At 41.6% G+C, this 13,576-nt stretch overlaps 1 protein-coding gene and 1 pseudogene across 2 annotated transcripts in view; both read left to right on the top strand.

Moving 5' to 3' along the window:
- SNRNP40 (small nuclear ribonucleoprotein U5 subunit 40) overlaps positions 1 to 12,094 on the top strand; it is a 38,821-nt gene extending 26,727 nt beyond the window's left edge. The window contains exons 7-11 of one of the 2 annotated variants that reach the window (XM_025379486.1): positions 1,748 to 1,830; positions 3,072 to 3,133; positions 9,692 to 9,795; positions 10,153 to 10,372; positions 11,508 to 12,094. In XM_025379486.1, coding sequence (XP_025235271.1) covers positions 1,748 to 1,830; positions 3,072 to 3,133; positions 9,692 to 9,795; positions 10,153 to 10,325 — 422 coding nt within the window. In that variant the 3' untranslated portion in view covers positions 10,326 to 10,372; positions 11,508 to 12,094. The remainder of the gene's footprint in view (positions 1 to 1,747; positions 1,831 to 3,071; positions 3,134 to 9,691; positions 9,796 to 10,152; positions 10,373 to 11,507) is intronic. The other variant, XM_025379495.1, reaches the window with a different exon arrangement.
- LOC112620721 lies at positions 7,370 to 8,101 on the top strand (annotated as a pseudogene).
- Positions 12,095 to 13,576: the final 1,482 nt, after the last annotated feature.

Raw genomic sequence — 13,576 nt, 5'->3', positions numbered from 1 at the left:
GGGCGGGGACCGCCCCACAGCGCCCCCGCCCCGGTGACACAGGGGAAAACCCCCGAAAAAAAAAAAAAAAAAAAAAAAAAAAAACATTCTGGATTTACACAAACACACTCTTGCTCTTTCTCTTTACTTGTTTTTGAGTTGTAGGGTGGGAGGATGGGTTACTATAGAAAAAAAGTAAGGTGACTTGCTGGATTATATGCTTAATGTTGAGGGAGTTTGGAAATGGCCCTGGTATACAAATTTATAGGCTTGTCAGGAACTAAAATGTATTCCCTGATATTTTGTAATAAAAACAATACCTGACATTCATTGGCTACTTAATAAATATTTGTTGAATGAATGGAAATCTTTATCTTTTGACTGTATTCTCAATAGCAAACGTTCATTCATAGCTTTGCCTTTTTATGCCTGTCTGACTCTAAGGATTGATAATACTTTTTTCATACTCAAATAAAATGACATCACTGAAATTCCACTACAGGTATAGCGTCAGTTACGACGGCTATAGCTACTGCTTACAATAGATGTTTATACACATATAATCTAGCATTAAAAATTTTTTTTTCCCTTAATTTTTTGTATAAGACAGGATCTTGCTGTGTTGCCCAGGCTGGTCTCAAACTCCTAGGCCCAAGCAAGTCTCCCAAGTACCATGCCTAGCTAATTCTAGCATTCTTTATAATGAGGAACAATGAGGTTTCCTAAATTGATATTAAAATAAGGAAAAAATAATAAAATAATTTCTTATGGCTGTGTAATAAAATTATAAATTCTTTATTTTTGTTTGTTGCCTACAAATTTTCTTTAAAATAGTGTTATTGGCTGGGCGGGGGAGATCACCTGAGGTCAGGAGTTCGAGACCAGCCTGGCCAACGTGGTGAAACCCCGTCTCTACTAAAAATACAAAAATTAGCCAGGTGTGGTGGTGGGCGCCTGTAATCCCAGCTACTTGGGAGGCTGAGGCAGGAGAATCACTTGAATCCAGGAGGCGGAGGTTACAGTGAGCCAAGATTGCGCCACTGTACTCCAGGCTGAGCAAGAAGAACGAAACTCCATCTCAATCAATCAGTCAATAGTATTATTTAAAAAAGAAGACAGATAATTTTCTCTTCATTTTACGGAACAGGAAAACCAAGACACAAACAATCTCACTGTTTACCTGACATCACCCAAATATGCAACAGAGCTAGAATTAGAATCAATGTTTACTTTTTCTGATTTTTGGTATGGTACAGTGCTCTTTTGATTTATTTAACCTTTTATATATTTTATATATATATCTGACCTTGTTCAGTTTTAGACTCTCAGGTGCCTATATGAGGGAAATTAGGAAAGGGCAATGTAAGGTTGGTTTTTATAAGTTCATTGTCACAGTAGTTCATGGTATTTAGTTTGTCACATTGAAGCTTTGCTGGATGTGACTCTAAGCTGGCAGAGAAATCTTGCAAAGTATCTTTTTGAAATTAGTATCACACCCAACTGCATTCTGTTGTAAATTACCAACATTGAGTGTGACATTTTTCCTTCTTGCCTCCTCAGCTAGCCCCAGTTATTGGGATTTAGATGTATTTTCCTGCTTGAAAAAGAGAAGAGCCTTAACAGGTAGCAGTGTGTCATGTTGGACTTCGCCTATCCAGGAAACAGCATCTGTCATTGATTGACATGATACTAATTTCAGCTGGGTGCCCACGAGGCCTCTGACCGATAGTTGTTTTGGTTGGTTTGTTTATTTGGATTTGTTTTGCAGTTCGTGTCTGGGATGTCCGGCCATTTGCCCCCAAAGAGAGGTGTGTAAAGATATTTCAAGGAAATGTGCACAACTTTGAAAAGGTGAGTTCTGCTTGGCAGAGGAGTTTTACTGTTCATTTACTTCAGAGAAACATTTAAGGTGGTACTAAGGATAGAGAGCAGTAGCTCTGCTAAGAATGGACTTCATTCCTATAACACTGCTCTTAATCAAAACTTGTTGCCAAAAATAAAGCTAATAGAAATAATAGTGACTGGGGAGAAGCCAGTCACATAGCCCAAAAGGAATGGAGCCAGCCCTCAAACTGAGGGCATCTGACTTGACACCACCCTCAACAGGACACTCCTGGCCTTTTAATTACTTGTAAATTTTACCCTCCTAAATCAGTTTTCCATATGGAACCCAAGCTCCCATAGCTGTTACCCGGATGGTCTCCCTACCTGCCTCCCCATCCTGTGACCACGTGTTTTAGAATCCTAAGAATATATCTCTCCCCTCAGTAACTACCACGGCCCAAGTTCTGAGAGAGAAAATTTTTTTCAAACCCTCAAATTTCAAGGTCAGCTCTATTGAAAGAAGCTTTTCCCCTGAGAGAATTTGTTAATAGAGATTAATTTTTTTTTTTTTTAGAGCTCATTGAAATTCAGTTTCACTGTATAAATCAAATTTTATTTTTTAGACCTGGCACGGTGGCTCACAGCTGTAATCCCAGCACTTTGTGAAGTCAAGGTGGGAGGTCAGGAGTTAGAGACCAATCAGGGCGACATAGTGAGACCCTGTCTCTACAAAATATAAAAAATCTGGTTGTGGTGGCATGTGCCTGCAGTCTCAGCTGCTTGGGAGGCTGAAATGGGAGGATCACTTGGGCCCAGGAGGTCAAAACTACAGTGAGCTATGATTGTGCCACTGTACTCCAGCTTGGACAACAGAGCAAGACCCTGTCTCAAAAAAAAAAAAAAAACCCCAAAATTTATTATTTGTTGGGTTTGTGTGTATTTTTCTTAAAGATAGTTAGGGGAAAAAAAAAGAATAATGAGTATCAAGATAAATGGAGCAAAGGGAACCTCCATTTATAAGTAGAACAAAATTTTGTTGTCAGGTTCAATCTAATTAACTGTAAGTTAAGCATTTTCTACAGTTTTTATATGGTGTAAAATAACAAAGTATGCTATTTTGGGCATAGAATATAAGATAATTACTGACCATCTTCCTGAGAAGAATAATTAAAACTCTACTTAGGAAATGTAAAGCCTCTCAGTGATTCTGCAGCCTTGCAAAGAGGAGTTTGGTATATTACTATTCAGTGGATTCTTATTTATCATAGAACCTTCTGAGATGTTCTTGGTCACCTGATGGAAGCAAAATAGCAGCTGGCTCAGCCGACAGGTAAGGATTACTGGGTGCAAAGTAAAGAATGATGTAGCTGGCCAGATGTGGTGGCTCGCGCCTGCAATTCCAGCACTTTGGGAGGCCGAGGCGGGCGGATCTCCTGAGGTTAGGAGTTCGAGACCAGCCTGACTAACATGGAGAAACCCCATCTCTACTAAAAATACAAAATTACCTGGGCGTGGTGGCACATGCCTGTAATCCCAGCTACTTGAGAGGCTCAGGCAGGAGAATCACTTGAACCCGGGAGGCAGAGGTTGTGGTGAGCCGAGATCGCGCCATTGCACTACTCCAGCCCGGGCAGCAAGAGCGAGACTCCATCTCCAAAAAAAAAAGAATGATATAGCTATGCAGGATGTCTTCTTGTGTTTGATACATAAAGCGTGGATATGGAGCTAGAGCAGACATAGAGTTATGACTGTACTTGAAGATGAAACTCTGTGCAGTATGAAGGGTTTCAAAACCGTGTTGGACAAACATAATTTCTGCCCACTTTGGAGACATTTTAGACCTACAGGATCAACGATTTGTTTGATTCTGTTGGGTTCTCTTTGCCATCAAAATAAATTTCAGTCTCATAATCTGTCTCTGGTCTCCCTCACCACCTCCTTCTTCCATGCTTCAGTTCATTTGAATACATATTAAGTACCCACCTCGCCCACCATCACAGTGCTGCTCACATGGAATTTTCATATTCTAAGGTCCTTTTGTGTTCTCGCCTCCAGGTTCTCTCTCACATTCCCTCTTCATTATCTAAACTCCTATATCTCTCTAGGAACCACCTCTATGTTACATCCGTAAACTGTCCCTGGCACCCTCTCTCTATTACCTCTTGGACATAACTAATTGTTCTTTGTGCTGTAATCCCATTTCATACATCTAACCTTTATTAGCATTTATTACATCTTACAATCAGACAAAGTGAGGTACCCCCATTGAGTTACTTTCTCATAGAGATTAGGGAATGAATCTTAGTCATTTCTGTGAACCCATGGCACTGTTGTCAGTGCTTGAGCTTTTTTTTGTCAGTGCTTAAGCAATTCGTTTATATTACATGAATGAATTCCTAGCTGAAGAATGGCAGTCCAGTTTTACCCTGCATAGCAGCTCAGCTATTGATAATACCTGTCTGTGTTGGAGATGATTCAGAGCGGTGTCTGGGTTAGTGGGAAGTGCAATGATTGCTAGGTGCAGGGTGTAACAAAATGCGGACTAGGTATTTTCCACCCCATGCTGAATTAATCAGCTAAGGCTTTATGAAATATGAATCTAAACTGGCTCAGGCATTATGTGCTGAATGAGAAACAGAAGGGAGAGAATTTTTCTGTTAGATGCTGTTGTATTTGGCATGTCTGTGGTAACCCGTGTTTGGGGAAGAATCAGAGGTTGAATAGGGATGTCCGGGTGTCAAGTCTGATGGGCTGCAAATGAGGCCTGGTAAAGAATGATAAGACCCTCTGACAGCAAATTCTGTGTTTAGCTCCCATTGGGCAGTGTCTTGACCCTTTTTAGCTTAATCCTATCCTCCCCTTTAGAGTTTCTCTTCCAACCCTACTGAAACAAGCACCATCCTATAAATAGGAAGCCTTTCTTGGGCTAGCCAGGGCTTTCAGCATATTCTAGGATTTTCCCCTATTTGGGGCCCTAACACTGCCACACAGAAGCTGCACTGTGGTCTGTCCCATACCTTTCTATTAATGAATCATGCTGAACATATTTAAATTCCAGAGTCTGCTTTTTTTTTTTCTCTTGACAAGTTTAATGCCAAGAGAAATGGACAAGTATTCAGGTATTTTCTAGAGGAAAAAGAAAGAGTCCAGGTGAAAGTATCACATTGATTATTTGAGTGCAAGTGGTTTAGAGAGCTGCCTAGAGGGGGAAAGCTAAAGAATTTTAAGTTGTCAAGTTACTAGAGAAGACTTTAAGAAACAGACTAAGGTGTCTCATATTCTGATATAGTAAGAACTATCCTAATATTTTTACATAATTTTCAGCAGAAAGAGTGTATCTTTCTTTTGTAATTAAATTTTCTTGTTTGTTTTTGAGACATAGTCTCGCTCTGTCGCCCAGGCTGGAGTACAGTGGTGCAATCTCCACTCACTGCAAGCTCTGCCTCCCGGGTTCACGCCATTCTCCTGCCTCATCCTTCCGAGTAGCTGGGACTACAGGCACCCGCCACCACGCCCAGCTAATTTTTTGTATTTTTAGTAGAGACGGGGTTTCACTGGGTTAACCAGGATGATCTCGATCTCCTGACCTCGTGATCCGCCCGCCTCGGCCTCCCAAAGTGCTGGGATTATAGGCGTGAACCACCACGCCCGGCTGTAATTAAATTTTTAAATTATATATACATACTTTTTTTTCTCTGATGAGCAGTTTATTTCTGGCATTGGCCCTTTCTGAATTGCAGTATCCTCTTTTTCCTCTTTCCCTCTCCACTGTACTTTTATTTTTTATTTTATTTTTTTTATTTTTTTTGAGACGGAGTCTCGCTTTGTCGCCCAGGCTGGAGTGCAGTGGCCGGATCTCAGCTCACTGCAAGCTCCGCCTCCCGGGTTTACGCCATTCTCCTGCCTCAGCCTCCAGAGTAGCTGGGACTACAGGCGCCCGCCACCTCGCCCGGCTAGTTTTTTGTATTTTTTAGTAGAGACGGGGTTTCACCGGGTTAGCCAGGATGGTCTCGATCTCCTGACCTTGTGATCCGCCCGTCTCGGCTTCCCAAAGTGCTGGGATTACAGGCTTGAGCCACCGCGCCCGGCTTCCACTGTACTTTTAAACTTTACATGTGGTCGATGATGCACACCTTTAATCCCTACACTCTGAGAGGCCAAGGTGGAAGGATGGCTTGAAACCAAGAGTTCAAGACGAGCCTGGGCAAGATGGCAGGATCCTGTCTCTATAAAAAAAAATCTTAAAAATTAGCCAGGCATAGTAGTGTGCACCTGTAGTCCCAGCTACTTAATAGGCTGAGGCAGAAGGATCCCTTGAGCCCAGTAGTTTGAGGATATAGTGAGCTGCAATCATACCACTGCTCTCCAGCCTGGGCAACAGAGCAAGACACCATCTCTTTTAAAAAAAAAAAAAAAAATTCACATGTGGAAGTGTGGTCTGAGGAAAGCCTACCCTTTCTGCCTGCTGGGTGTTGGCCAGATTTGACAGGCCACCTCACCAATTAGCCCCAAGTCAACAAGCAGCTCTATTACATAAGGCTCCTAGTTCCTGCCAAATGTTGCCATGCCAGAGTAAGGAGAGGGCAAGGAACTCCTCCAAATTTAGCATCTAATTGGCAGCCATCAAGAGTGAGGCCTTGAAGTGTAAACCCTTGGAGATCTGAGATTCTGTCTTTTATGTGCCTGGGAAATGTATCCTCAGAAAACTGCTTTTCAGCTTGGCCTGAATTTGGCAAATCTCTCCTTTCTACTAACTAATAATTTACAGATCACCTCCTCTTATTCAAACTTGAAACTATATATAGTCCTGTAGACTACAGGAAGGCTGGCCAGTCTCTTGGCCAAGAGTGATTTATTCAGCCCATTGACTTCATGAGATTCTGTTTTGATGATGAGTATACTTGTAATAACAATAGCTATAATTAGTTCTGTGTGCCAGGCACTTTGCGTATATTACCTCATTATTTTGCTCAACAAAATTATGAGATCAATATTTTCTCCATCATTGTAACTAAGAAGCTTAGAGAAGTTAAATGATCTGCAATTATTTAACTTCTCTGAGCTAAGCTTACTTAGCTAGTAAATAGCTGCACTGAGACTTGAACCCCAGTCTTTCTGACTCCAGAGCTCATACTCTTTTACTGTGCCACACTGCCAATAATTGAATTAATGAGGACCACCTTTTTGTGCGTGACAGGAAAGAAGACAGTAGGAAGGGTATGAGTATCAGAGCCAAGGAGTCTAGACTGATGGAGTTCCTGCTTCTCCTCCATCTTGCTCAGAGCTTAGTTTCTATAGAGCCTAGCTGATGACAGCTAAATAGTATAATTAAGAAGCTCTTGTTTATTTGCATTTTAGACCAAAAGTGTAATGTTGGATTAGAACTAGACATTTTATAATCCAGTACTGGTGAATGTACCATTTTTATGATCAAGTACTGGTGAGTTGTTGATTGCACAAAACAAAATATGTAAATAATTTTAAATACCTGCTTCAAAACCACCAGCCCTTTATATTTACCAACAGATGAATTTTACTTCATCAGATTAAGATAATAGACCCTTTATTTTTAGCCAGTATATTTATGGATGGTTAAGTGAAAGTAAAATACGGGAGTATATTAAGAGCTCCGGAGTCTTGGGTTCAGCTCTGTAGTTTCTGTGGCTGCTGAAGAGGTGGTCAGGAATATAGGAACCCCCTGCTGGGCTCCTGGTCACTTCTGTCTGCTCCATGGCAGGAAGCCTTCAGCACAAGACATCAAGGCAAGCTTGAATAAGAAAAACAATTTCTTCTTCCTAAGCCATGTCATACCAGTTATACAGAAGTACTACTTTGGGAAACAGTCTTCAGGAGAGCCTAGATAAGCTCATACAATCTCAGCAGTTCACTCAACTTGCCCTTCAAGTTTTAATTCAGTTTGATAAGGCTATAAACGCATCATTTTGGCTCAGAGGGTTAGGAACAGAGTTGATTTCAGTGGCTCTCTAAATACATACAGATTCTGCCATATGCCATGCTTGGTGGCTCATGCCTGTCATCCCAGCACTTTGGGAGGTGAAGGCGGGAGGATCGCTTGAGGCGAGGAGTTCAAGACCAGCCTCGACAACATAGGAAGACACTGTCTCTACAAAAAAAAAAAAAAAATTAATTTAGAAAAACAAAAAGATTCTGTGATAATATGTAGACTTTTATATTCAATGATATTGAATTACAAAAGGTGATAGAACTTATTAAAGTGGATAAAGTGAAAATTATGGCCTGTGATGATAAAAATACTGGCTGTAATACTACCGAATGAATAGGAAAAAAATCACGTTTTTATGACATCTTCTGTTACTATTCATCACTTTTGAAGAGAAATGTAAAAATTGTTTTATTCTAGCATTGCAGAAATTACATTGTGTTATTTTGGTATTTCGGTAGTTTTCAGTAGTATTCAGTAGAAAGAAGTTTAAAACTCTATAGCCTCTTATATTACCTTTATTATACAGCATGAAAAAAACATGAGACAGGATCTCACTCTGTCACCCAGGCTGGAGTGCAGTAGTGCCATCTCAGCTCACTGCAGCCTCTACCTGCTGGACTCAATCAGTCCTCCCACCTTGGCCCCCCGAGTAGCTGGGACCACAGGCATGCACCACCACACCTGGCTAATTTTTTTGTAGAGACGGGGTTTTACCATGTTGTCTAAGCTGGTCTCAAGCGCCTGAGCTCAAGCAGTCTATCAGCCTTGGCCCCCCAAAGTGCTAGGATTACAGACGTGAGCCACCATGCCCAGCCTCATAATTTTTTAATGACAAATAAAAATTTTGTCTTCCTAAGAACATTCTCTAATAAGCTTTTTTTTTTTTTTAAGAGTTCTAATTTTAGTTTTGCCATTGATGAACTGTATTGCCTTGGAAACGTCACTGTGCCCCAGTTTTCTTATCTCTAAAATAGGGAGTTTAGAAAAGCTGATATCTTTTTTCTCCTTTTTTTTTTTTTTTTTTTTTTTTTTTTGGAGACGGAGTCTTACTCCATCACCCAGGCTAGAGGACAGTGCCACGGTCTTGGCTCACTACAACCTCTGCCTCCCAGGTTCAAGCAATTCTCCTACTTCAGCCTCCCGAGTAGTTGGGATTACAGGCACATGCTACCACACCTGGCTAATTTTTTGTATTTTTAGTAGAGACTGGGTTTCATCTTGTTGGCCAGGCTGGTCTCAGACTCCTGACCTCAGACGATCCACCCACCTCGGCCTCCCAAAGTGCTGGGATTATAGGCATGAGCCACCATACCCAACCTAGACAAGCTGATTTCTGTTGGCCCCTTCCCATTCTAGAATTCAGTATTCCTTCTGCCTGATAATTCAGTGGAAAATTTGACTCAAGTGAGTATTAGGTTAGCAAATAGTGTAAATATTTTATATACCAGACACTTCCTGTCCTTTCTCGGGGCTCTGTTTGAATACAGTACGAAAAAGTTCACCCGGACCTGCAGCCTAGGCTCCCACCCTGCCATGAGTTGTGTTACCTTTTAGACTTCCTGGATGAGTATGAAGTTAACTGTAGCCTAATTATACTAGACACTCTGAAAAAGATTTTTGTGTGATGTCTGCAGGAAAACCTTTCTTTTCTTCCCTGTGGTGTTTCCCATTTCAGAAGCTTGTATTCAAACATGCCAGTAATCCTTATATTTTTAGTTATTCTTATTTCTCCACCCCATTGCTCAAGAGCTGAGTTCATGTCTTATTCAAACTCTGTATTCCTAGTTTCTAAAAGCCAGAACACGGTTCAGTAAATGTAAGGTAAGTAAATAATTGTTGCTTCCATTTCCTTTAAAAAGCCATGCCTCTGCCTTACCCCCAGCTCTAGGATGCCTTACCCTTGCTTTTCATGATACCTTACAGGTTTGTGTATGTGTGGGATACCACAAGCAGGAGAATATTATATAAGCTGCCCGGCCATGCTGGCTCCATCAATGAAGTTGCTTTCCACCCTGACGAGCCCATCAGTAAGTCTTTCCCAACAAGGGGGAAAGGGAAACTGGAAATCTCCCCGTAGGGATCCTGGGAATACAGAGGCAAAAGTGGGTATCTGTTTTATGCGAATTTCCACACAAACAGCCTTTGGTGTTTTGTGTGGTTTTTTTTGTTTTTTTGTGTGGTTTTTTTTTTTTTTGAGACAGAGTCTCACTGTTTCGCCCAGGTTGGAGCAATGGTGCAATCTCAGCTCACCGCAACCTCTGCCTCCTGGGTTCAAGCAGTTCTCCTGCCTCAGCCTCCCAAGTAGCTGGCATTACAGGCACCCACCACCATGCCCAGCTAATTTGTTTTTTTTGTCTTTTTTTTTTTTTTTCTGGTATTTTTAGTAGAGACAGGGTTTCACCATATTGGTCAGGCTGGTCACGAACTCCTGACCTCAAGTAATCCACCCACCTCAGCCTCCCAAAGTGCTGGGATTACAGGCGTGAGCCACTGTGCCCAGCTGCAAACAGTCTTTATGTGGGTATCAATGACAGTCTCACCACATCATAAGTGGTAAGGGTAAGAGCAATGCTCTATTTTCTTCTTGATTTCAAAAGGAAGTTGGTAAGTCTAATTTTTTTTTTTTTTAATTTATTTCCATTAAGTCTGTTTCATGATATATTTGGATAAAAGAACGATACTTTTTTTTTTCTTTTTTTTTAAGACAGAGTCGCACTCTTGTTGCCCAGGCTAGAATGCAGTGACAAGATCTCGGCTTACTGCAACCTCCGCCTTCCCAGGTTCAAGCGATTCTCCTGCCTTAGCCTCCCAAGTAGCTGGGACTACAGGCACCCACCATCACACCTGCCTAATTTTTGTATTTTTAGTAGAGACGAGGTTTCACCATGTTGGCCAGGCTGGTCTCAAACTCCTGACCTCTGGTGATCCGCCTGCCTCGGCCTCCCAAAGTGCTGGGATTACAGGTGTGAGCCACCACGCCCAACCAAGAATGATTCTTCTTAATATTTGGATATAGGCCGGGCACAGTGGCTCAAGCCTGTAATCCCAGCACTTTGGGAGGCCGAGACGGGTGGATCGCGAGGTCAGGAGATTGAGACCATCCTGGTTAACACGGTGAAACCCCGTCTCTACTAAAAAATACAAAAAACTAGCTGGGCGAGGTGGCGGGCGCCTGTAGTCCCAGCTACTTGGGAGGCTGAGGCAGGAGAATGGCATGAAACCGGGAGGCGGCGCTTGCAGTGAGCCAAGATCGTGCCACTGCACTCCAGCCTGGGCGACAGAGCGAGACTCTGTCTCCAAAAAAAAAAAAAAAAAAATTTTGGATATACATTTCAGCTTAAAATTTTGTGGCTGGCTAAACCAAATAATTTAAGCCTTGAATTAAAGGAGAAACTGTAACTTTCTCCAGGACTAAGTATAACAAGCAGAAGCACATTTACAAAATGACTGGCACAGCCATAGATTCCTCTTTTCTACAATGATTGGGAAAGTCTTTTTCTTGGGGTTTGACTGACAAGAGACATCAGTTTTTAGTGTCTGATAATGTATTTCCCATAGTGCAGTCATCCTCATGATATTAGAGGATTTGGATTGAAAAGCCAGGCTACAATTTCCTGTGAATGGTGTTTAGGAGGGGAATTTAAGCTAAGTCCAACTGCTCTTTTATACCAAAATTGGGCACCAAGTCTCCTTGAGCCTTCATTATTTCTAGGTATCTTCTCTGTTCTTTTTACCTCAGTTATCTCAGCATCGAGTGACAAGAGACTGTATATGGGAGAGATTCAGTGAAGATATGGAATGGAAGACTCCAAGGCCGCTTGTCTTTGAGACCTCAGACTGCATAACTGACATCAAATGTTGGATGCCCAGGCTAGCACCCTCCCTTCAGATGACCATTGCTAGCAAGAAACAGGAGGCGGTGGCCATATTCCAAAAACCACTTCTGTCCGATTTCACCAGGATGACTAAGGCAAGCTCCCCAAGCTCCCCGTGGCCTCTAAAAACCACCTGCCAGATTTCAGGGACTGTTTTATTTTTTTTCTTTTTCTTTTTTCCTGTTTTCTAATGCAGGCCCAATGTGACAAATTCGTTGGTTGGGATTTTTTTTTTTTTTTTTTTTTTTTTTGTGAGACTGGCTTGTATGATATTTTCTTTCTGTATTTCTCTAAGTCCTTTTGTATTAAAAGCCAAATAGATGCCTTTATACAAGAGCCATGTGGATTGGAATTATTGTTGTCTTTTTTTTTTTTTTTTTTGAGGCTTGATTGCTATAAATCAGAGTAGAGCTTGATGTGGCCACGGAATACAGTTCATTTAAACTTCCAAGAAGCTGTTCACTTGTTCCCCCCCCGCTTTTCTGTGTTTCTGGGTTTACTCACTTCCATGAAAATGACAGAGAATAATTATTTATCAGTAACAATATTTTTTTCCTACCAGAAGCAGAGCAGCCAAGATGTGATAAATAAGTTCCAAAAGAACCTGGTTTTGCCAGATGCGGTGGCTCACGCCTGTAATCCCAACACCTGGGGAGGCCAAGGCGGGTGAATCACCTGAGGTCGGGAGTTTTAGACCAGCCTGGCTAACATGGTGAAACCTGATCTCTATTAAAAATACAACAATTAGCCAGGTGTGGTGACGCATATCTGTAATCGCAGCTACTCGGGAAGCTGAGGCAAGAGAATCTCTTGAACCTGGGAGGTGGAGGTTGCAGTAAGCCGAGATTGTGCCATTGCACTCCAGCCTGGGTGACAGAGCAAGACTTTGTCTCAAAAAAAAAGAACTTGGTTTTGTGTACTTGTGCCTGATCTTTAATGAGCAGAGCCTGTGTTTACTCTGCCTCCTGCCAAATGAACTTTTCTGAGCAGCATTCTCTATACTCAGGCTCTTGAAAGTGGGCAGATTTGGGGCAGTCTCAGCTGGTAGAAATGACATTGGTCAGAATGCTGCATCAAACTCAATTCAAATGGAATATGAGAACGTTTGAGTGCACCTTAACCATGACATTATCTGAGACACCTTTAAGGTTCTGTTTACTTGTCTGGCTTTGCATAAACAGACAGGATGTTAAGAAATTCTATTACTTGCCTTCTACCACTAAGGTTACCATCTCCCTGGATCACTGGGTGACTACACCCAGCACACAGATAGACACTAGTGAATCTCATCTGGCACTGGGGAGTAGAGTGTGTTTTTTCTGAATCTCTTATCTCAGAACAAAGAGATCTTCACAGTTCTAACCTGTTCTGAGCCTGTTTGGTTTTATACTTTTGGCTCACAAACCTGAGTCATCTATTTATCTTAAGTTAGAGAGAGGCTGTCTGCCCTGGGTTTGGGGCATCATCATTCAACAAACAACCCCTGTTATATGGCAGGCATGATCATTGTTGCTGAAGACAGAGATAGATAAGGTACTGTCCTTGCCATCTTGAGAAGTGCACACACCAGTAGAAAAAAGTATCTCAGAAAAAACCATCACTTACTTTTTTAAGTGAGCACATGCCAAAGATTTATACAACTCATTAATGAAGGAACCAGCAGGATGGTAAAGCTTTCAAACCAATTACTTTTAATACAGTGAATAAAGTTTGAATGAAGTGCACTGGAAACACAGGAGGAAACAACTTATTTTGCCTTGGAGCATTTAGGAAGTTTCACAGATTATGTTATTATGCTTAGATTGGGACTTAGAGGATGAGTAGGGCTTGCCAGATGGACAAAGAACATGTGCGTTTCAGGAAAAAACAGGCACAAGCTTGAAAGTGTGGCACATTTTATAAACCAAAAAGAACTTGAGAATGGTTAGAGTTG

Source organism: Theropithecus gelada, chromosome 1 (assembly GCF_003255815.1).
Source record: "Theropithecus gelada isolate Dixy chromosome 1, Tgel_1.0, whole genome shotgun sequence".
Lineage (NCBI taxonomy): Eukaryota > Metazoa > Chordata > Mammalia > Primates > Cercopithecidae > Theropithecus > Theropithecus gelada.
Note: the sequence above shows the minus strand (reverse complement) of the source record. Positions and strands in the feature narration are given on the sequence as shown.